The 24076-nt window shown below is 35.3% G+C and overlaps 1 protein-coding gene across 5 annotated transcripts; it reads right to left on the minus strand.

Annotated features, from left to right (window-relative positions):
* Positions 1 to 17107: 17107 nt before the first annotated feature.
* LOC114747239 (uncharacterized) lies at positions 17108 to 23103 on the minus strand. 5 transcript variants are annotated; one of them, XR_003740359.1, is made up of 8 exons: positions 22930 to 23103; positions 20466 to 20615; positions 19879 to 20030; positions 19556 to 19665; positions 19363 to 19448; positions 18195 to 18299; positions 17911 to 18096; positions 17108 to 17344 (listed from the first exon to the last, which is right to left on the minus strand). XR_003740359.1 is itself a non-coding variant. In XM_028935538.1 (8 exons), the coding sequence occupies exons 2-7, from the start codon at positions 20573 to 20575 to the stop codon at positions 17961 to 17963; spliced, it is 699 nt and encodes a 232-aa protein (XP_028791371.1). In that variant the 5' UTR covers positions 20576 to 20615; positions 21107 to 21205; the 3' UTR covers positions 17108 to 17344; positions 17932 to 17960. The 5 variants fall into 5 exon arrangements, 1 of the variants encoding a protein (XP_028791371.1); XR_003740357.1 differs by lacking the exon at positions 22930 to 23103 and adding an exon at positions 21107 to 21205; XR_003740358.1 differs by lacking the exon at positions 22930 to 23103 and adding an exon at positions 21107 to 21200 and having other exon boundaries at positions 20466 to 20632.
* Positions 23104 to 24076: the final 973 nt, after the last annotated feature.

The raw sequence follows: 24076 nt of genomic DNA on the forward strand, positions 1-24076 counted from the left end.
AAATCATCAAGAGATCAATTGTTTTGTACCGACGCAGGAAACGGATTAATGGTATAAGAACACTCAAACAGAGCCATCATGTGCCCGTGGTCTACAGCACTTAAATATATGAGATTGAAAAGGGAGTTTGTAGAGAATAAATCCATTCAGGGGAATCACTTAAAAAAAATAATTTCATGTAAATTGAAACAAAACTTCTCTTACTACTTGCCTTGCATGCCATATTTACAAAACTAATTCAATTGGAAAACGGTGGGTTTTATGAAGATCCACCTGTGATTGATTTGGGCGCATTAGAGCCCAAAAAAGAAAAAAATATTTACTTATGTATTATTTTTAAAATTCAAATAATGACCAATAGATGAAAAAGTGGGAGAGGTTATTCTCTTTAAAAATAACGTATATAATACCCATATATGGGAAAAAAAAGGCTCCCTAGAAATTCAAAACTACTAAAATTTCATTATCAGGGAGCAGGACCATTATTATTAAAATCCAACTCCAAAAAGCACGAATCGAAGTCGTTGTGAGATTTGTTGTCATTGAAGCCCTCAAATCTGATTATTGCCGAAAAAACCAAAAACATCACCATTAAAGACGCAAAAAAGAAAAAAAGAAAAATGACAAACATCATTATAAGAAGGAAGATTCCGTGAAGGATACTTATCCAACTTTTGAGAAAAACGCTCGCTACCACCGCCCCCCCCCCCAATCAGGGCTTTTTTTTTTTTGGCCAACGCATTATCGGGTTCTTTACATCTAGAAACTCCTCTCCCTTTCTTTAATATAGCCGTGTACCTACCGCGTGTAGCATAAGTTGGGTCCTAGTGATTCTTCTTCTTCGTTTTTTTGTCAAAACAAAAAAGCTGGATAAGTCGTAGTGATTCTACTTGCGTGTGGTATTGGATCATGAAGTCAAAAGATCAACGGTTGTTCTTTCTATTTCCATCACTTTAAAAATAAAGAAAACTTAGATATTTAATTTTATATATTTGATATTTTTATCCAACTAAATTAGATCAAGAGAATTTTTTTTACCATTAGATGAAGAGAATTTCAAAGCGCTAATAATAGTATTTGTTAAAGAATAAATAATCCATAAAAAAAAATCCACATGACATGAGGACAAAATATAAGAACTAAATATCTAAGTCTTTTTCATTAAAAATCTATCGAAATCATCCATTCGAAATTTATTATATGAAGTTATTTTGTCTTTTCAATGATATGCCATAATCTTATGAGTTCTAATTTGCAACCTCGTGTCCAGATAGTTTTTTCACAGCCAGAGTTGGATTTACATACAGATCAATACTTCTTCTTAAAGCCTCACATTCGAAACCTAGAATGTTCTTTTACACATAAAAAGCAAATTCAAAAAGAAATCAATCTGGACTTGAACCTAAAACTTAAAGGTTGGAGGATCCCGTAAAAGAAAACAAAGTGAAAGAAAGTTTTATCAGCAAAAACAGTGCAACCAATTGCCAAGTTCTAAGCCAACTGGTAGAGACTTGAATCAATCATCAGCTGACACAAGTTCGTCACACATAATACAAACAAAACTCAAGGATTACGAGCAATATAAAAATACCATTGCGTAAGTTATATATATCATATACTGGAACTGTATCTGTTTCCTTTAATCCAGTAACTTTTCAGGGAGAGCAGTGAACAGTAGAGTTGGATTTCCAAATAGAACTGATTATAACGCTGAAACCTATTTTGGCCATGTTGATCAACCCACGAGGTAAAGATGATCTCGACGAGCCTCTTCTTGCCAAGGCCAAAAAACTTTTGGCTGATGTGATCAAGCTTGAGTTGCAGTCTCATCTATGGACAAGTTTCTTCCTCCTGGAGACGAAGAAGAAGAAGAGGAACCAACATTGAAATAGCCACTTTCCCAGTTATGCAGAATCAATTTCTTCACACAATAGACATGGTAACAATAGTTTCCACAAGTAGACACGTAGGACCACCCTCTGAACGGCCCTTTGCTCTGTACTTCTAAATCCTTCTTCTCACATTTCACACACTTGGAGGGCATTTTGTCCTTAAGAATCAGAGTCATCCTTTTATAGGGATCAGACATGGTGCTCTTAAGGTTCATGCAACAAGGGTGCAAGTCAAGCTTGTGTTTGTATTGATCATGATACACGAACCCTTTAAGTAGGAGATTATGGGCTTGATTCGTTTGTAATCCCGTACTGTTAATACTACCTCCGGAGTGGGAGGTCACTGATGCCGGTAATACATGGACTCAACCCATCAATCCACCAAGAAATAGTGAGTTGGGTCGATGAAAATCAGGCTTCTTTCAAAACTGATCTTTTGAGCTAGTCACCACCAAGACCGAGCTCGCGACGGGCTAACGCGCATGGTTGGCAAGCTAACCCACTTTATTTTATTTTATTTCTTCAAATATAATTATGTTTACTTTGGTCCTTTATCTCATTCTCATTATTTAAAATTACCATAATGTAATATATCGTTCACTTTGTATTATGAATTTTATTTGTGAAAAAGTAAGTTGAGCAAAGAGAAGATGATTCTACTTATGAAGCTCAACCAAATAATTTCACATCTTCATATCATTCTTTGAACTATATCAACATTGAATGGTGGCTCATGGTTGAGCTCTTGATAGTAATTTGTAACATTGTGGTTGTGTTATTATTGATCTAGATTTGTTATGTTTTAATTTGAGATGTATGTTTAATCATTTAGGATGATGTATCATGTATGCTTAACATTTTGTAATGTTTAGAACTTTGGATTTCGTGTTTTATTTATGATAATTTCTATTTGTATATTTCATTTTAGGTGTTTAAGAATTGGAATAGATTTTATTAAAAGAAAACAAAAGACACAAAAAAAAAAATGGTCTGGCGGGCTGGGTTGGTAAAATATCAGCCCATTAGAAGTCGGTCTTTTTAGGACCAACCCATGGCCGTCGGTCCATGAGCTTGCCACAAGCCAACCATAACCGGTGGGTTGGCCCGTATTACTGACTCTAGTCATCCACTTATAACTCTAAGCCATTAGTGCTGCATCCCTGATTAAAAAAATAATAATCAAGTAAATCAATTGAAAATACATTGAGCTTGGCTATATATACGCACACACATACTAGTATATATGACGGAGAGAGGATTGATCTATGGAATGGGAATGACTACGGGAGAATGAAAAGGCAGTAAAATGGAAAAAAGAGGCCGCGTGCAGGATATAGACGAATGAAAGAAAGATAATCTATGTTTAACTTTTTCATTAAGTTATTACTTATTAAAAGATATTTTATTTGTGTTATAAAAATAAAATTTAAATTTATTTATTTTAAAAAATTAAATATTAAAATCTAGTTAGATATAGATAATCTAAATAACTTCATAAACTCACCTCGATTTTTTTAAAGCTAAACAGTTATTATTTATTACCTGCTAAATAATATTACTTAATCAACTTCGAAATATAATATGTATAACAATTATTTTAATGAGATATTTTATTTGATATTCATTTATTTTTGGGCAAATATCTCATTAATATGTAAAACAAATTTTAAAACATAGAGCCTTTCTCCTAGATCATTATATATTCTTTAAATTAAATCCTTCAAAAAGCGTTACAATTCTATTCCTTAATTTTAATAGTTTTACTTCTTGTTCAAATCAAAAGGACCAATTGAGTAAATTTATAAAACTTTAGGAACGTAATCAATTCAAATAATCATTGATCGATACAAGACTACGAAATTTGACTTTACTTTAGTCTATCTAAAGTTTTTGGTCCTTAGAACAAGGTTTCGATCTTTCAGGAACTAAAACCAAAACGAGATGAAATTTTTAGGAGTAAAAATGGTATTAAACTTAGATACAAACAAATATATATATATATATATATATATCTTGTCATGTAAGGTGGGAACCAGTTTGGATACTTATGAAGATGATGAACATCCCAAGCTTATCAAACCTAAACTGTTCATAACTAATTTAAGTGGTCCATATTTAAAAATTTTTAATTAATTTTTTTAAACAAAAAATTATTTTTTTAAAAAAAATATAATTAAGAGATAGTTAAGAGATTACCTTTATCTTAGATTCCATGCCCATTAAAATAATTATTTTAAAAAATAAAAATAAAAAAGAAATTAAATCTGGACTATTTCAATATGGATGGTGTAGATTTGATGATTACCAAACTCATTCCCATTTAGGTGAGGGCAATGTTAGATTAAAGAAGCATTTGTTACCTATCATCTCTTCAGAGCGATCACTTCTAATCAAATTACATGCCAGCACTTCTCAATTGAAATATATATATATATATATATGTAGTTGACGAGGGAAAAAGTTATATAATTGATGTGTGTGTGTGTGTGTGTGTGTGTCTCAGTCCTTGTTTAGGCTTCCTAAGCAAATCAGCGTAAACACTCGATTGCGCCAGCTTGTAACCCCTGTGGGGACTTTAACTCAGTCGGATGGCTTGCCCTCTGGAGGTTTGAGCCAAGTCAATATCAATACATGAATCAAAATCGAAAATAACTAATAAGCTACGTACAATGTTCCTGACTGGTAAATATAATACTGTTTACTTTAGCCTCTATGTGATAAATATTATATAATGTATAGGAATATGTGTCGAATATAAAAACATTCTTAATCGCTTTTTAAGGTCCTTGTGTATTACAGTTTTAAAGCTATTTCTCTTATCTGATTTTCTATTTATGGATTATAAGGATATTCCAAAGAGCTCGATTGATGTGCGGATCGATATTTCTCGTGAAACCCTCGCATTCAAAACTTAAAATGTTTTCTTATACACACACAGACACACACACAGAGAATCAAATAAATTGCTGGTTAAAATAAAAAAAGAATGAAATAAATTCATAAATAAATCAATCTGGACTTAAAACTAAAGTCTAAAGGTGGAGGATCCCGCAAAAGAAAACAACGTGAAGGAAGGTTTTATTAGCATAAACAGTACAGCAAAAGTACAACCCAGTGGCAAGAGAACACCAAGTCAATTGGCAGCTGAGACTTGGATCAATTATTGGCTATTACAAGTTCATCACACAAGAAAGAGCAGTACAGACATAACTCAAGGATTAGGAGCAATATAAAAATACCATTACGCATATATAATGGATCCAACCTTCAATCCAGTAATTTTTCAGCGAGAGAAGCTAAACGTGGAGTTGGATCTCCGAATAGAACTGGTATTATAACGTTGAAACCTATTTTCGCCTGTTTGATCGACCCGTGAATGCCATGTGATGTTGGCGGCAGCGGCGGCGGTGGTAATGGCCTCGACAAGCCTTTTCTCGCTGGCGGGAGTCTCGACGAACCTCTTCTTGCCGGCAGCGGCGGTGGTGACGGCTGTGACTTCGACAAGCCTCTTCCTGCCGCCGCCGCCGCCGCCGGCGGCCTTGACAAGTCTCTTCTTGCTGGCGGGGACGGTGATGGCCATGGCCTCGACAAGCCTCTTCCTGCCGGCGGCAGTGGCCTCGAAGAGCCTCTTCCTGCCGGCAGCAGTGGCGGCCTCGATGAGCCTCTCCTTGCCAAGCTTGTGGCTGATGATGTGATCGAGCTTCTTCCTCTGGAAGAAGAAGAAGAAGCAGCAGCATTGAAATAGCCTCTTTCCCAGTTATCACGAATCAATTTCTTCACACAACAAACATGGTACTTGTAGTTTCCAAAAAAGGACTTGTAGTACCACGCTCTGAACGGAAATTTGGTTTTTTCTTTTGGATCCTTCCTCTGGCATTTCACACAACACTTAAAAATGTTGGGCATTTTGCCCTTTAGAGTCAGCGTCATCCTGAAATATCGATCACACACGGTGATCTTAAGGTTCATGCAACAGTGGTGCAAGTGAAACTTGAATATGGATTGATCATGATACGTGAAACCTCGTAACTCCATCCCACAAGCATGACACAACCGGCGGTTCGGTCCGCCGGGAGGTTCCCAAAGAAACTGGAATTTGCTGCTACCCATTAATGAATGAGTTCTGGGTGGGTCCTGTTATGATCGCAAAGAAATATTCGAATAGCAGAAGATAGAACTTCTATTAATGTTTCAGCTCAACATACAACTCAGCAATAATCATCATATCGGTATTCATCAGAAAGAAACAATGCAAGAAATATAAGAGAAGGAGAACAAGTGCAGAACGGAAATGTAAAAGAGAGAAAGAGAGAAAGAGCCAGGGAGAGAGAACCACAGAGACGAAGAGATTCCAAAATACCAATCACACCCTCTCATAACCGTATTTGTCTTATTATATAGAATCCTCCAATTCCCTCAGCTTCCAGGTCTTACGTCGTGCTCTCTGACTCTTCCTTCTGGATCCTTGTATGCTCAATGGGCCATGGGCCCCAGATGGATCCCGCATTCGTGTTGGGTCATCTGGACCCTTGTGCATGACAGGTCTGTAGGGCGAGCCTTGAAACAGTCCTCGTGAAGAACGAAGTGACAATCCTTTGAACATTGGTAACTGGGGCCAAACCCTAGTTCTTTGCATCCACTGCACTCAAATGGGTTTGCTTTGCCACGTTTCAAACTCAATGGGTGGTCATGCCGTGGGTGATTCATTGTATCGTCTCTCCGAAATCACTCTCTATTTGTCGCAAATAATTAAGCTTCTACCTTCAGGCTTTCATCATCTGATTCTTGACAAGCTCATATATATAGTGTTACTTCTGGTCAAACATGGCGTGTCGAGCTCACCTATCTTTTCACACTGTTTGCTGCTCAATATTTTTCTCAGTTTTTCAGTTTACTATTTAATCAACGCACATGTTCATTCTTTAATTAATGTATTACATGCTTTGATAATACGATGTAAGTCGGTGCCGAAGATGCCAACAAGTTTCTTCACGTGTACATACACTAGCTACTGATCTGCCACATTTTTACCTTGTCACCTCTAAGCAATTATATAACATATAGTTGACCAAGAAAATATAGGAGCAATTACCTATAGATCTCAGCTTAAAAAAAATTAAAGGTTAAAGTGCAAATCTACCCATAAGTATTCTGCCATGGACACCTGACATCATAAGCTTTCCTTCGGTGGGAATTAAATACAATGTGATATTTTGAGTAAGATAACTAATTAAACGGGAGTATAATGAGAAATTAATAAAACAAATTTGAGATAATCTCTAAACATCTCTTATTAAAAAAGGTTGATACCCAAAAAAGAGTCTTTTATAAAAATGAATGGGGATGCCAATGCAACAAGTTTCTTCATATAAAAAATACAAACTTTTCACCCAAAAAAAAAAAAACCAATACACTACTGATCCGTCATGGCTTATAGATTTGTCAGATTAAAAAAGCATTTGTTCCCTGCCATCTCTTTGGTGCTATCACTTCTAATTATATGTATATATATATATATGTATATATCGCTGACGAGGGAAAAATATGTAATTGACTGTACCAGTCGTTGTTTAGGCTCTCTTTGCAAATCAACAACCCAAAATACTCGGTTGCGCCGGCTTGTAGCCCATGTGTTTAAGGAAACAAGTCAGTATAATAAACTATGATTCCCCTTACTTTGGACTCTATATTATATATATATATATATATATATTCCTTCGGTTCTAAAAGGGGTCTTATATTTAGGACCGGATCGAGGAGTATATATATAATGTTGATTCACCTAAAATTCTTATATTTTCGGTTTTAGATTGGTCAATCAAAAATACTTTGCTTCTCCTGCTACAATCCTATATATCATCTGTGCTTAGATTTCCTTTCATTTAATCTCACTTACCTCCTCCCTAAGGACTTCTCACCCTTCCCCTCAGCATATCTTCTTATTTTTAATAACGCTTTGGCAACCAATAGTCGACGCTTTTTTGAATCATATAACCAAGTATCCAACCAAACGACTAATCCAGATCACTAAATCTGTTAGGATACAATAATGTTAGTTACATAATAATGAGTTACTTAACCAAAATATCATTCCCCCTCAATTTAAGGTACTCCCCTGCATTTACATACTTTTTAAAATCTGAAAACTGTGAAGAGGGAATAGGCTTTGTCAACCCATCAGCAACTTGACTTGAAGTTGGAATTGCATCACATGAATTTCTTGCCTTATAGCTCGTTCACGTACAAAGTGTAGATCCAGTTCCAGATGCTTGGTTCGTGCATGTAAGACTGGATTTCTAGTCATCATTACAGCACTCTGATTATCACAAAGAAGCTGTGGCACTGAAGGCAACTGAATTTGCAGCTCAAAGAACAAAGACTTTAACCAAAGAACCTCAGCTAGTGTTGCAACCATACTTCTGTACTCTGCCTCTGTGCTTGATCGTGCAACTGTTGGTTGCTTTTTAGAAGAACATGATGCTAAATTCCTGCCAAACTCATTCTCATGTAGGTGGGGGCAATGTTAGATTAAAGAAGCATTTGTTACCTATCATCTCTTTAGAGCGATCACTTCTAATAAAATTATATGCCAACACTTCTTAATTGATATATATATATATAGTTGACGGGGAAAAGTTATATAATTGATATATATATCACAGTCCTTGTTAGGCTTCCTAAGCAAATCGACTACCCTAAACACTGGGTTGCGCCAGCTTGTAACCCCTGTGGGGGCTTTAACTCAGTCGGGTGGCTTGCCCTGTGGAGGTTTAAGCCAAGTCAATATCAATACATGAATCAAAACCTATAATAACTAATAACCTACGCACAATGTTCCTATTTGGTAAATATAATACTGTTTACTTTAGACTCTATATGATACTACTTCTAGTTCTTAATATAAGACCTTGTTTGACTTTTATTTTGATCCTAAATATAAGACCCTAATCTACTTTGTCTCTCATATTTATATATATTTTTCTAAGATAGTCCTCTTACATATGGTAGTTATAGCTAATACATTTAATTAGCAAAGATATTTTAGGAAAGACAACACTTTTATTACAAATAACTAACTTAACTTCTTTCCTTAATCTCTTTAAATTAGTCAACTAACTCTTATAATTAAGATCGGAAGTAGTATATATTATACTACCTCCGGTCCTAATTATAAGAGTCAGTTGACTAATTTGAAGAGATTAGAGATAAGAAAGTAGGTTGAGTTAGTTATTTATCCTAAATATATGTTGTCTTTCCTAAAATATCTTTACTAATCAGTGTATTGACTAGAACTCTTATTATTAGAAAGGTTACTTTGGAAAAAAAAAATAAATATGAGAGACAAAGTGGATTGGGGTCTTATATTTAGGACCAAAATAAAAGTCAAACAGGGTCTTATATTAAGAACCAGAGGTAGTATAATGTATGGGAAAATTTGTCAAATATAAAAACATTCCCATTCTCTTTTTAAGGTACTTGTGTATTACAGTTTTAAAGTTATTTCATTTATCTGATTTTCTATTTACGGATTCTAAGGATATTCCAAAGAGCTCGTCTTTTGTACTTGATCGATATTTCTTGTGAAAGCCTCGCATTCAAAACTTAGAATGTTTTCTTTTATAATATATATATATATATATATGTATATGTATACGCAATCAAATAAATTCAAAAATAAATCAATCTGGACTAAAACCTAAAGTCAAATTCATTAAAATGATAACGATAATTTATTAGAATTCAGAGTCCCATTTTCTAATTTCTAATTTCTGGATATGAAAATAAAATACCAGGGGGCAAGGAATGAAAATCTTTCAACCAGATCTATGCCTGTGATAGAGAATGAATGGGAGGAAAAATTGACAAACCTATGTTTTTAAATGTATTTTTATATATTTTTGGTGGTTTTTTGTCATTATTATTGGTCCTTAATTGCATTAGTTGAGTATATTTTATATTAGAGTGCTTTAAATTGAATTATTGCATAATAGTGGAAATTATCATAATTGTGATTGATTGATTTTTAAGGACAATTAATACTACTTATTCTTGAATTTTGGTTGCAAGTTTGTTGAAGAATTAAAAATTAAAAAAAGAAGAAGAAAGAAATACATGAAATAAAAAAAAAAAGTAATAATAAGAGGGTCAGGTAGTAAAACTGTGCGTTTCACTACCTGCCCTAAATTATTTAAATCATCATCATCTTCAACAAAGAGGCACGAGGGAGCTGTCGGCGAAAAAGAAAAAAATGAAGCGAGCAGAGCGTGAGCAAAAACAGAGAGGACGCGAGGGCGCTTGGCGGCAACGTGAGCGACGGCGGACACAGCGAACCAGTGGCACGAACGGAGACGCAGACGAACAGGGGCGAGCAGAGCGTGGCCGACAGCGCTGGAGGAACGAGCTTGACGGCGTTCTGGAGAGGAGCGCGACAGAATCCGTCAAGCTGCAATCAGACCTCCATATCCCATTCTCGCTGAATCTTCATCCTCCATCGATCCAGTTCCATCATTATCATCAATCTTCAACTTCTTCATTGTTCTTCATGGCTGGATATGGTAGACTGCTGGAGGTGGCATTTTTTATGGCTAACCGTGGCTAGAGCTTCATAATTATCTAATTTAACAACAATAGTAAGAGCTCAGATCATCAAAAGAGAGTTTTAGTTACTTTAATTTCCTATCTAATAGTTGTTTAACAATTCCTAGGTCTTATGATTATTAAAAAATTTGCATTGTTTAATCTGATTATATTTAGAAATTATTGTGGCAGGATTACTATTTAGCATTTGACATTATGCTGTTTATAGTTTTAATTTCAGTTATGATATTGTGGTTATGATATTTGCATTGATTTTGGAGTTAATATATTGTGATTTTCTGAGGTAACCTGGTATCCTGGATTATATTGTCTTTTGCTAGCTTTAATTCTGTTGTTTTAGATTTAAGAGTTTTAATTAAGCATTAGTTATTAGCATCCTTAATTCCATTTTACTATTCTGGTTGTAGTTAGAAAGTTGAGATTTTAGGAAAATATTTTATGACAATTCGAGGTGGTTCAGTTGTTATATTAAAAGCTTAATTATAATTCTTAATTTATTGTTTTAATTCCTGTATCTTTTGGAGTGAGAATTGCCTATATTGTTAAATTGGAGGATTGATTATTATCATTGTTTACTCGCGTGTTTCATTTTTATTTCCTTCATCATCATTCATTTTAATCATTTTTATATAAAAAATAAAAAAGTATTTTAATTTTAATTTTCATCAAAATCGAAAAAAATCCTTTTATAGTTTAGGTTACTTACATTTATTTACTAGGATTTAATTTTATTTCAACTTCTCAAAGTGAATATAACCTGGATTGTGCACTATATTACATTAATTCGATTAATTTAAGTAATTTTAAAGTAACTCCAAAGTGACAAATAAGGGTATTATTTCAAAAATCCTTGGATCAAAACCTTACCCGTTTTTTTTTTTAAAACTAGCATATTGGAAGATCAATGGGCCAAATAACCATGAGCAACTATAATATTATAGGTTTCTTCCTCTTGAGCAAATCTGTAACCTTCATTAGTAGATTCATTTTCTGTGGTTATCCGCAAAAGAAAAAGACGTGAAAGAAAGTTTTATTTAGCACAAACAGTACAGCAAAAGTACAAACCAAGTGGCAAGAAAAACACCAAGTCAATTGGCAGCTGAGACTTGGATCAATTATTGGCTATTACAAGTTCATCACACAAGAAAGAGCAGTACAGACATAACTCAAGGATTAGGAGCCATATAAAAACACCATTACGCATATATAATGGATCCAACCTTCAATCCAGTAAGTTTTCAGCGAGAGAAGCTAAAACTGGAGTTGGATCTCCGAATAGAACTGGTATTATAAGGTTGAAACCTATTTTCGCCTGTTTGATCGACCCATGAATGCCGCATGATGTTGGCGGCGGCGGAGGTGGCGGTGGCGGCCTCAGCGAGCCTCTTCTTGCTGGCGGCGGTGTCCGCGGCTGCAGTGGCCTCCACGAGCCTCTTCTTGTTGCTGGCGGCGGCGGCGGCCTCAAGGAGCCTCTTCTTTCTGGCGGCGGTGGTGACGGCCGGAGCCTTAACAAGCCTCTACCTGCCGGTGGCGGCTGCCTCGAAGAGCCTCTTCCTGCCGGTGGCGGCTGCCTCGAAGAGCCTCTTCCTGCTGGCGGCGGCAGCGGCCTCGACGAGCCTCTTCTTGCCAAGTTTGTGGCTGATGATGTGATCGAGCTTCTATCACTTTGCACGTTCCCACTTCTTGATGAACTATCAGTCTTACCTCTGAACGAGCTTCTTCCTCCGGAAGAAGAAGAAGAAGCAGCAGCATTGAAATACCCTCTTTCCCAGTTATCACGGATCAATTTCTTCACACAACAAACATGGTACTTATAGTTTCCAAAAAAGGACTTGTAGTACCACGCTCTGAACGGCACTTTGTTTTTTTTTCTTGCAGATCCTTCCTCTGGCATTTCACACAACAGTTGAAAATGGGGGGTATTCTGCTACTAAGAATCAGCGTCATCCTGAAATATCGATCACACACGGTGATCTTAAGGTTCATGCAACAGGGGTGCAAGTGAAACTTGTGAATGGATTGATCATGATACATGAAACCTCGTACGTCCATCCCACAAGCACGACACAACCGGCGGTTCGGTCCGCCGGGAGGTTCCCAAAGAAACCGGAATTTGCTGCTGCCCATTAATGAATGAGTTCTGGGTGGGTCCGTAGGGCGAGCCTTGAAACAGTCCTCGTGAAGAACGAAGTGACAATCCTTTGAACATTGGTACCTGGGGCCAAACCCCAGTTCTTTGCATCCACTGCACTCAAATGGGTTTGCTTTGCCACGTTTCAAACTCAATGGGTGGTCATGCCGTGGGTGATTCATTGTATCGTCGCTCCGAAATCACTCTCTATTTGTCACCGATAATTAATGAGCTTCTACCTTCAGGCTTTCATCATCTGGTTCTTGATGAGCTTATATATATAGTGTTACTTCTGGTCAACCACGGCATCTCGAGCTTATCTCTCTTTTCATACTGTTTGGTGCTCAATATTTTTCTCAGTTTTTCAGTTTACTAGCTAATCAACGCACATGTTCATTCTTTAATTAATGTATTACATGCTTTGATAATACGATGCAAGTCGGTGCCGATGATGCCAACAAGTTTCTTCGGATGCAAATACACTAGCTACTGATCTGTCGCATTTTCACCTTATCACTTCTAAGCAATTATATAGTGGACCAAGAAAATATAGGGGCAGTTACCTATAGATCTCAGATTTAAAAAAAAAAAATTTAAAGGGTTAGGGTGTAAATCTACCTTTTGTTATTGGCACCTGACATAAACTTTCCTTCAGTGGGAATTAAATACAATATGATAGTTTGAGTAATATGAGTAATTAAATAGGAGTGTAATGAAAAATTAACAAAAAAATTTGAAACAACCTCTAAATATCTCTTATAAAAATAGAAAGATGATACCCAATAAAGAATCTTTTATAAAAAGGAATGGAGATGCCAACAACATTCTTTAGATTAAAATACACTACTTTTCACCCAAAAAAAAAAAAAAGACAATACACTACTGATCCGTCATGCCTTATAGAATTATCAGATTAAAGAAGCATTTGTTCCCTGTCATCTCTTTGGTGGTTTCACTTCTAATCATATAAATATATATATCGCTGACGAGGGAAAAATATGTAATTGACTGTGCCAGTCTTTGTTTAGGCTCTCTTTGCAAATCAACTACCCAAAATACGGGGTTGCGCCAGCTTGTAGCCCATGCGTTTAAGGAAGCAAGTCAGTCAATTATCATAAACTATAACGCCCCTTACTTTAGACTCTATACGCATATGTTTAAGGAAACAAGTCAGTATAGTAAGCTATCATTCCACTTACTTAGACTACTCTATATTGTGTGTGTGTGTGTGTAAAACGTCGATTTACCTAAAATTCTTGTATTTTCAGTTTTAGATCGTTCAATTAAAAATACTTTGTTTCTCCTGCTACAGTCCTATATATCATTTGTGCTTAGATTTCTTTTCATTTAATCTCACATTCCTCCTTCCTAAGGACTTCTCACCCTTCCCCTCAGCATATCTTCTTATTTTTAATAACCCTTGGGGCGACCGATATTCGACGCTTTTTTCGAATCCTATAACCAAGTATCTGATTAACTGATTAACTCGACTCAAGGCTTTGCGATCAGAATGCCTCTTCCCAGGGGTCTTTTTTAACAAAGTGGGATTCATTTATACTCATTTCGCCTACTTTGTGATCTAGCTGGTCCACCATTAAACTAAGTACCTTGAGCCTTTCCTCTGCACATCTTGCCATTGCATTCAGGTAGTTATGTATTACAGTTTTAATATTTCATTTATCTGATTTTCTATTTATGGATTCCAACGTATAAATAATTAAAATGGGGCATTTTGTCATTTCCTTTGAATTTCAAACTTTCAATTTGGATTTACCTCCTTCTTCATCATTTTGAAGTGTTAGGTGCCTAAATTAAAAAAAAATACTAATTTCAGGATTTTTGCTCTGGAATTTTTCGTAACCATAAATTATGTTTCTTTTCCACTTACTTCGTCATTATTATTTCATTTAATTGATTTACTGACATGTAGTTAAAAAGCTTACCGTTAAAATGAGAGAGATTTTGTAGCTGGTCTATAGTTATGATCACTTTCCTCACCCCACTTGCTGATGCCTCCTTGTTTCAAATGGATTCTATTACCAATCTCTTAATTCAATATATATATATATATATATATATATATGTAACCAAAGGGTTTAAGGTTATATAAATGTGTGCGCGCGCATAATTTGAGTTGAAGTTTTCTATTTTAAATGGGTTTAAAAGAGCTTTTTATCCCGAAAAGCTATGGATTTTCGGATTTTTTTTTTTTTTGGAGTAATGTTACCCAGGTTATGAAAATGTAGTAATGTCAACCTGTCCTAACAGACTCTAACGGTCCACCATCATCTAAGCCAACGCCACTCTTCCTCCTGCATTAAAGATCTCGATCATCACCACTCTCCCTCCTGCCTTCTTAGCCTTCTCGTTCTTGTTCTGAAACATTTTGCAGAAAATTTCCCGTTATTCTTCCATTGACTCCTACCGTCTCCTTTTTGTTTGGTGAGGATGTTGATTAAGCTTTGTGTTCTATTGATCTGGCTTTGGGCAATTGCTAATTGTTAATTTTTTTGTTCATTGTTCATCTTCCCCGGCTTTCGATCGGTGTTCTCTATTTTCTTCCAGATTGGTTTTTTTTTTTTTTAAAGAGATTGGTTAAGGGCATTTGGGAAGAAGCTTGGGGTCCGCCTTTTTTTTCCCTCTTGTTTTCTTTTTTGCAACTGAGAAGTCATTAGGAGATTCTCACTTTTGTTTTTGCAATTTCTGTTGACCATATATAAAATTAATTCCATTTGCCATCCCATTCAAACATTTACTCTCCGGTGAGCTTATTTCCGCCATTGGAGTAGGTTTTAATGTTACTTGTTAAATGGTAAATGATAAATTATGCATAACATAGTACCATTTGGGTGTTTCCAAGGTGTTGCTTGTTCAAAAAATGGATAACAAGATTTAAAAATCGGTTGGTTTGGCGGTGGGATTTTCTTGCACTTTTCAACGAAAGAGCTTGGAAACCTTTTGGCCTCTGTGAACGGACGCTGTGAAAAGGAGGAGGGAGATGAAGGGGAGTAAACAAGAAAAAGAAGCGGGTGCAGTTGAAGATCGGCTCGATATCATCTACTACGGTGCGTTCAATCTGATTCTTACATTTTTTTTTTGTTCAGTGAGGATGATGACGACGACATGACTTATTAGGTAGCATAACATGTGGGATAATATTCTACATGTCAAAGCCAGCTTAGCCGTAATTGAGTCAACTAACGGTTGACAGTTTGAGTCTGTTAGGGCAAGACGAGATTGCTATGTTTTTACAATTTTTAGGATGACATTGTTCCCTAAAAAAAAAATTTCTAGATACTACCCATAACTCTTTAGTTTTGTGAAAACTTCCCAAGCAAAGATGTCGTTTAACCGATTTTAAATCACACTGAATAGGAAAGAGAAATGACTTTTTCATGAAACCAATTTTCACGTTTTGTCTGGATTATAATAATAAAATAAAAATTGAAAAAACAACTAATTTAAAGAGACAAATATTCTTAATCTTACAGATAGAAACTAGAATTTTTGAAAGAAAAATAAGGAGGAAAGGACGCCGCTCTGCATCTGGTGAATAAGGTTGGAGCGAAGGGAAAATTGTTGACAAGGAGAGCGGATTTGAAAAAGAAAAAGACGAAGAGGAAAACATGACGGAGGGGAGAGAAGCGAGGCAAAAAGATGGAAACTAAAATTTTTGAAAGAAAAATACAGATAAGCTTGCACGTGAAATTTGATTTATTGATGTGATGTATTTTCATTTGTCAGAGCAAATGATGTGGTGCTCTTCAAGCACATTTTTATAAGAGGAAAAGGTCTAAACATTAAATATATTTTTATTTTTCATTTTTAATTAATATTCTCTCTCTCTCTCCATCCCTTTCCCATACATTCTGTGTTTTTTTTCCCACTTCATTTTCATCTACCCATTTATAAATAAAAACATATTTAACAAAAAAATATTTTCTAAGTATGTGGTACTTTTAACTAATTTTAACAATTTTTTTTAAACCATACAATTCAATTATTTAGATTTTATCAAAAAAAAGAGAGTACATTTTTCAAATTTTACTCACTTATTGGCAGTACACAGTGAATATAAAGAAAGATGAGAAAGGTGAGATACATTTGAAGAGGCAGAGTTAAAAAATTCTTTCAATTCAAGACAGATTTAATGAGCTAACCAGTCTTTGGTTTCAGTGAGGTGATTGAAAGTAACTCGTTTTGGATAAGAGGGAGTGTCAAACAACCTGGATCATAAATTCAGAACCTAAGCGTCCTATTGGGAAAGCAAGCTGTATTTATCCTTGCATGTGGATATCCCATAAAAATGGTTACAATATCCACACTGTTCCATCAATAAGACTGGCCACCATGCGTTGTTATTAATCATTTTTATGTATTCTAGTTGTGAGTGATAATCCAGAATGATTCGAATCAAGAAAGCAAAAGTAAGACGCTGCCTCTATTCGGAGACAGATATATAAATAAATAAAATGGCAGCACTCAATAGGACATACAAACTTGGATTTAAATTAAAGCCGAATATGGGTTACAAGGTTTAACATATTTGAGTTTTGATGCTTGTAAATAAATCTGTTTGTGTCTAAGACCAAAACTAACTCAAGGTATTGTTAAGATTTCTTGGCCTCTTTCCCTTCTCTTTTCATGTTTTCTAGTGATACATGAAGCTGCTGTTTCTTGGGCATTAGACAGTTGCCAAGCTGCAAAATAATGCGAAAGCCCTCTGCAAGAAAGACCCAGCAATCAAATAATCAAACACAAGCGACTAAGATATAAAATTATATATTTATTTATAGGTCTACCATGCGTTTAAACAGATTTGGATTCTCTCCTCATCCATTTTCCTCTTTCTCTCATTCCCACTGTTGGATTGAAAAATGAACAGCTAAGCTTCATTATTTTATGAAACTAATTTTTCTATTGTCACGTAGTCTATACTTAAATATCCAGATCAAATTTTAACAGTCTAAAATATAATCTTTCGGATATTGTAATATAATTTTATAAGATATTAAATTTCAACCGTTCAAATTTAATCTAAAGATGAAGATGGGATGAGGAGAAGAAAATGAGAGGAAGGATGAGTAGAGTATCCAGATCTGTGTTTAAACATAACTAAAAAGTTCAATTCTAGAAATTAAATTATTAAATTAAAAACATAAAAAAACCGTTTCCTGGTAATGCAGTCTGGCATGTGTCCAAAACAATAAAGTTAGATGATTTTTTTAAAGTCTTGCTACTCTTCATAATTTCAGTTGTGTAATTTCTTTGTGAAAGAAGAGAAGTTACCTGGGAAAACAAAATACATACAAGAGAGAATTCCCCTGCTACTTTCAACTTCAGGATTCCTCTTTAATTCTTTGTTTCTTTGGCTTTTTCGCGTGTGCATTGTCCAAGAAAATTGGTTCCTCAACCATAGCGTTTTGCTCTAAAATTAGCGATTCTCCCTCATTTTCTCTCTTCTTCTTTGCACTTCTGTATTAGATTATGCTAGAATCATGTCCAAAAATATCCCCTATGCCAGTAATATTATTAGTCCAAAAATGAGTTGAAGTGAGTGGGGTAAAAGGAACCTGTCACTTTGGGGAACATCTTCCAAGTTCTTATCTAACCAATGAATGCCGCCTGTGGTATCTAGCTTCAGGGATCCAAAAACATGAAGTATTTCCTCATCAAAGCTGCAGAGTCGAATCATTGATGGGAGTCATGTGATGAGCAATTTGCCAGGCGAAACTTTGACACATTTAGGAAATACATAACCATAGGTATGATCTAATATCTGAATTCAGGAAGCTAGAGAACAAATGTAATGAACAACAGCAAATCATGTCACAAAGTTGCAATAGCAGCAGACATATCAAGCATCTTCAAGAAGGAGACCTCTGCGAGAAAAATATGAAAATATCTAGGACGTGCATGAAACGTTATTCTTACCAGTTGCTGATAAACTAATAAGTGACCAAGGTTCCAAGAAATATTTGCCAGACCAACTGAAAATATATAAATCTAAAAAATAATTCAAAATGTATATTTCATTCTACTTTTTAGATCATACAGTGAGGTCAATTCACTTTCTAACTCATTTTAAGAAAATTGAGATCTGCTAAGTTGTAAATTTTTTGTTAAGAGTAATAAATTAATTTACCGAATAACTACCACCACTCTGTTATAGTTCAATCATGCTTAGAAATTATTAAATAGCTACCCACTTTCTCAGACCATGACAAATTGTTTTCATTTTCATGGTTCATTGTTGGATCACGACATCAAAAGGTCTTGGAAACAAATAAACATAGGAAAATACTCAATCAGTAATGCCAATAAGGGAAAAATGTCATTGACTCAGTCCCCAACCACAAAATGTCAGCACATAAACATCAGAAAAAGATGAATAGCTTTTTCACAACATAGACAAAATTACAATCACTTAATTCGTGCACATCATATTATTTATAACTCATTAAATTCCTTAAGTTCCACTGACATTCATTATGCTCTATTCAGGATGCCCGGCACAGAATGCCTAACAAGCAATCAGGAAGGCTTAAACACAAACAGCTAACATCAAGACTGAAAAAATCAATTCCAATTATTTCAGTTATGATGATTTGCAAAGCCTTTACTTCCTAATGGAGACAAAGACACAAAAATATGTCTAGCACACTACATTGAATTGGATTCTGACTGAAAATAGAAATGCATTGAACACAATCTCATTTTAGGTAGCATCAGCACTATCACCTCTTGACTTCAAAGCGTATCATGGTTCCAACCTTTATCACATGCCGCTTGTGCAATCTGCTTATGTACCTACCTTGCCCATGTTTCTATTAGAAACATAAACAGCATGTCGACATCATTGATCAAATCACAATCATAACATTAAGGAGGAAAGACAGAAAGATATTTTAGAATATCATGTTGAGGTACTCACATTTCTGTATGTGAACTCTTCCCTAATGTCCTTGTCAGCTATTACTGCAGAAGAAAAGCCAAGCACAATGGCATGAATGGATTCTTGCGTAAGCTTTACCACCTTCGCTTCTGAAGGAAACAATCAATTGGCCAAATTAGCAACGGAAACATAGGGGTCCAAAAAACACTTAAAGATGTGATTAAACTCTGGAAAAATAAGAACATAATCAATATATGAAACAGAAAAATATGAAGATTAATTTCATTATTTATAGCTTGATACGATCAAGTAACTACAAAATACCAACATTCATGTTTCTTAAATCACAATAAGTGAATCACCTAAAAGCATATTTGGCTTTGGGGAAAAAAGTAACAACTTTGCCTTTAGTGTAACACCAAAATAAGGATGAACTCCAGAAAGAACTTTTGCACATTTCTCAAGGAAGTTGACATCATAGGCTAACACAACTCCATCAAAGATTTCACTGAACCTGCAAGGACAGCACACCAAAATAGCATTACAACAACGTAAGCCCATTGGTATACCAGGTATAATTGAGCCCCGAAATTTTCAAGATACCAAAAAATTAAAATTAAAACTCAAAAGTGAACTTATGGTGCTCCCATGTTTGCAACACGCAGAGTTTGGCAATCCTGTAATTGTCAATTTCCAAATATATAAATGAAACCCATATCAAATTAAACCAAACTCTTTTCTGCACTTGTCTCATCACTAGTTGATAAAACAGGGTAAAAATGCCAGCACCCAACATTGCCGTGAATCTCTTTCTACCCTAGTAAAAATAAAATAATTAGCAGCTACATATAACAGCTAAAACTTTATGAGCAATAATGTCCTTGAAACAGAAAAAATCATAACTGCTTTCATAAATCCTATAAAATCAAAGGAAGGTGAGATAACTTACGTGAAAAGCAAAGTGCTGAGCTCATTGAGAACCGCTTGATGAACTTTGTTACTTTTTGAAGGATGAACATATACGACTAGATTAGCATCTGAAACCTTCAAGCCCTCCATTGCTGCTACTCCTCTTCAGTGAAGCAGAAGCGCAGCAACCCTATGCCCAACAAGACGCTACAAAGATTATGAAAACAATGACAAGAAAAAGAAAAAGAAAAAGAAAACAAAATGAATGAATGACAATAGGAAAGAAAAATATATTTAGACTACAAGTTGGGGATAAGACGTAATTCATAATGAGAACTGAAAAAAGAAAGTAAGGCTACAATTGTGCATGAGGTGGAAAACAAATGAAAAATCTGAAAAGTTGTAGAAATTGGATTTCCTACTTCCAAATAAGAAAAGACTACTCTATACACCCCACCTCTAGAAAACTAAGTGAAAGAGACAAGGTGGATTTTCTCCTCACCCAACATGAAGAAGGAATGCAATTGATTGTTACAGCAAGAGAAGCAAACAAACACAAAAAAGGTACTGGTCAATCTAACATTTACATCAGATTATACACACACACACACATATAGATATATATCTAACACAAAGAAAAGTAACATATATGAGCAGGAAATCTAAATCTAAAATACTAACAATCAAGAATCAACCCACGGGCACGAGCGCACGGCGAGGGGGGAGAAGAAGAAGTGAAGCACGGGGAAGGAGAGGCGAGATGCGAGATGGAGAGGTGAAGGCCGAAGACGCTGGTGGCCTGGCGCGCTGCCGCTGCTGCTCTGCTTCTGCTCTGTCGGGTGTCGCAACTCGCAAGGGAAGGAGAGTCAAGCTGCGTGGTGCGTGGCTGCGTGCCGGTGCTGCCACTCTGCTCTCTGCGTCTGCGACTGGGCGACTGCGAGAAGGACTGAGGGAGGGAGAGGTAAGATCGAGAGGCCGGCCGCCGGGCGTCGTGTGCGCTGAGAGAGAGTGACCGCCCGAAGTAGTAAAGTCCGAAACCAAGCGCGTGCTAGGTTTTTTTTTTTTTCCCCTCCTCTTTTTCAGTTAGGAAAAAAATAATAAATAGATAAGATAACAATTTAATAAGCAAGAAATAAAAAACTGAACCAGACATTAAACCAGTTATGATAGTGATTCAAAAATCAGTTAGTCAGATCGGAATCAAATTAATATCCAACAGGTCATATTAAAATAATATAATTTAATTAAAAATAACAAAATATAACAACATTAATCACATTGAGAATTTTGATCTTTATAGTTTATCATTAACTAAAATTAATAATTATTAATATCAAAATCATTATTAAAATTCATTTAAATGTATAGAAATTAAGAGATATTAAGAGTTGAATAAATAAAAAAGACCAATAACAACATAACCATCCAAACTGTTTCATTACTGGTTCATATTGGTTTTTACCAGTTTTCACCAACTCATTCTGATTTAATTAGTTTGCTACGGATTCAACTCTCCTAGTTTAATATTCAAAACAAACTAGACCATTATCCGAACCACCGATTTTTGATTGAACCGCTAATAAGTGAAAGAGTTTTCAAAATATATATACACAAGCACACCAGTAATCAAGAGCTAGCATGTTTATTTTTCAGCCCCACAAAGACGGTTTTCTTAAACCAAACTTACACTCTAAATTATAAGCTCAGTCTTCAATTTAATAGGTGTTTAAGTAAAAATCAAACCATAATTTTAATAATATTTTTATAGTGTTTTACATTAAAGTGTTTTTTAAATTCATTTTTAATGGTTGCCAGACACCACCTTAGAAGTTAGAAGGGTTTTAACAGCCGGCTGGGCTTCGCCTTCCAGCGCCACCTCACTCTATTGTGTAATACAAGACCATGTCATTTGCTTTTTCTCTTCCAACCCAGAACAAAAACCCAGAAAAAAAAAAATTAAATACCTTTTCGGTCTTTAATATAAGACTTAATTATTAAATTGATTTTGGTCCTAAATATAAGACCTATTTATTATATTTATCAATTTTCTTTAAACTATTCTTATAAATACTCTCTCAACCATAATTAAGTAGAAGAGAAACATGGGGTATTAAGAAAGATAATTATGGTATTTTAGGAAAAACGTATCATATTTCTTATAATTAACTAACTTACCTAATTTTCTTAATTTAATCAAATTAGTTAAATATGTCTTATATTAAAAAGCAGATGAGTACATTTTAACTCCAAACAGAGAAAACTTGAAGTTGTAAAGAAGTGGCGGGGCTCTGTTTTGGATTATAAGGGGCCAGTAGATACCCGGCGCCCCGAAATCTCAAAGACAATAATTTTACAATTTTACATAAGCCGGACTATAAAAGCATATAAGTGGAGTGTTTCCAAGCAATTTCAGAAAGAGTCTGAGCGTCCGAAGACCCTGAAACCGTTGGGTGCTTCCAACGGAAGAAGAAAATTTGCGAAAAGAAAACACCTAAATATCATACCCCACGACGCGGGCAAACTTTGCGCTGATGAAGAAAGATCGGACGCCAAGCCGTACACAAGCAAGTCTGCCAGATACAACCAACAATGAAAAGAGATACCGCTGCCGCCGCTGATGGTTCCTGCACGAAGAACTGGAAGAGGACAAGGTAACCAGCCACTGGCCAGTGTTCAGAGTGAGCTAGTGAAGTGGGTAATTGCTGATTCAGTTGAAGTCCGACTAATCCTCTGCTCAAGAGAGAGGAGGGATTTGCGGGTGGATTGGAGGCTATGTTGAAGAACTACTTGAAGGGTTCAACTAGGGTTTTATTATTTTCCGACTTGTTTCCGTTTATGGATTTCATTGCATAATTCATGATTTCATGTCACAATTCATATCCGTAGATTTTTTTTAGCCAACCATTCACATAGAAATAGTATAAATATATATAATCAATATATCTGTCAAGCGTTTTTCTCAAGGAACAAAAAACCGAACCGGGAGCTAAACCGGTCGAGGCAGTGGATCAAGGGTCACTGGTCGAACCAGAGGTCGGATCGGGTTGGACCGGTCATATTAAAATAATATAATTTAATTCACAATATTAAAATAGAACTGAATTCATAAATAATAATCACTCAAAAAAAAAGATAGAAAGTTACAAAAGTAGTTTAAAGGTTTAATTGTACCAAGCAAATATTAATAAAATTCACATTTTCATCACTATACAAAATCAAAATCATCATTAAGATCATTGGTAGGAGCATGGACTGAGATATCATCAGTTGGGCGAGGAAAAGTAGGAGTAACAATATCATCGTGCAAAAGTGGAGGATCAGCAATGTCCATATCTTCATCACCTATATAAGATAATAATCAATATTAATGATTATGCAAATAGTTATATATTCATCTAAGAATACTAATAGAATCTTAATTATATATATAAACCTTCATTATCCCTCTCAAAAGTTGTTGAATTTGCAGTGCCTTCATTGTTAAGAACACTTTCAATTGTAACCACATCTCTATCATCAAACTCAGGGGTGGAATCTTCTTCAGTCACCCAAAAGTCCACCATGTCAATATTTTCAAAGTCAATTGGATCATAATTTTTCTTCTTCTTCAATGTATTCCTTCAATGACAAATAAAAATTCAATTAAATATA

The sequence above is a fragment of the Neltuma alba genome, unplaced genomic scaffold, assembly GCF_004799145.2.
Source record: "Neltuma alba isolate B1F8T4 unplaced genomic scaffold, ASM479914v2 tig00005273_pilon, whole genome shotgun sequence".
Lineage (NCBI taxonomy): Eukaryota > Viridiplantae > Streptophyta > Magnoliopsida > Fabales > Fabaceae > Neltuma > Neltuma alba.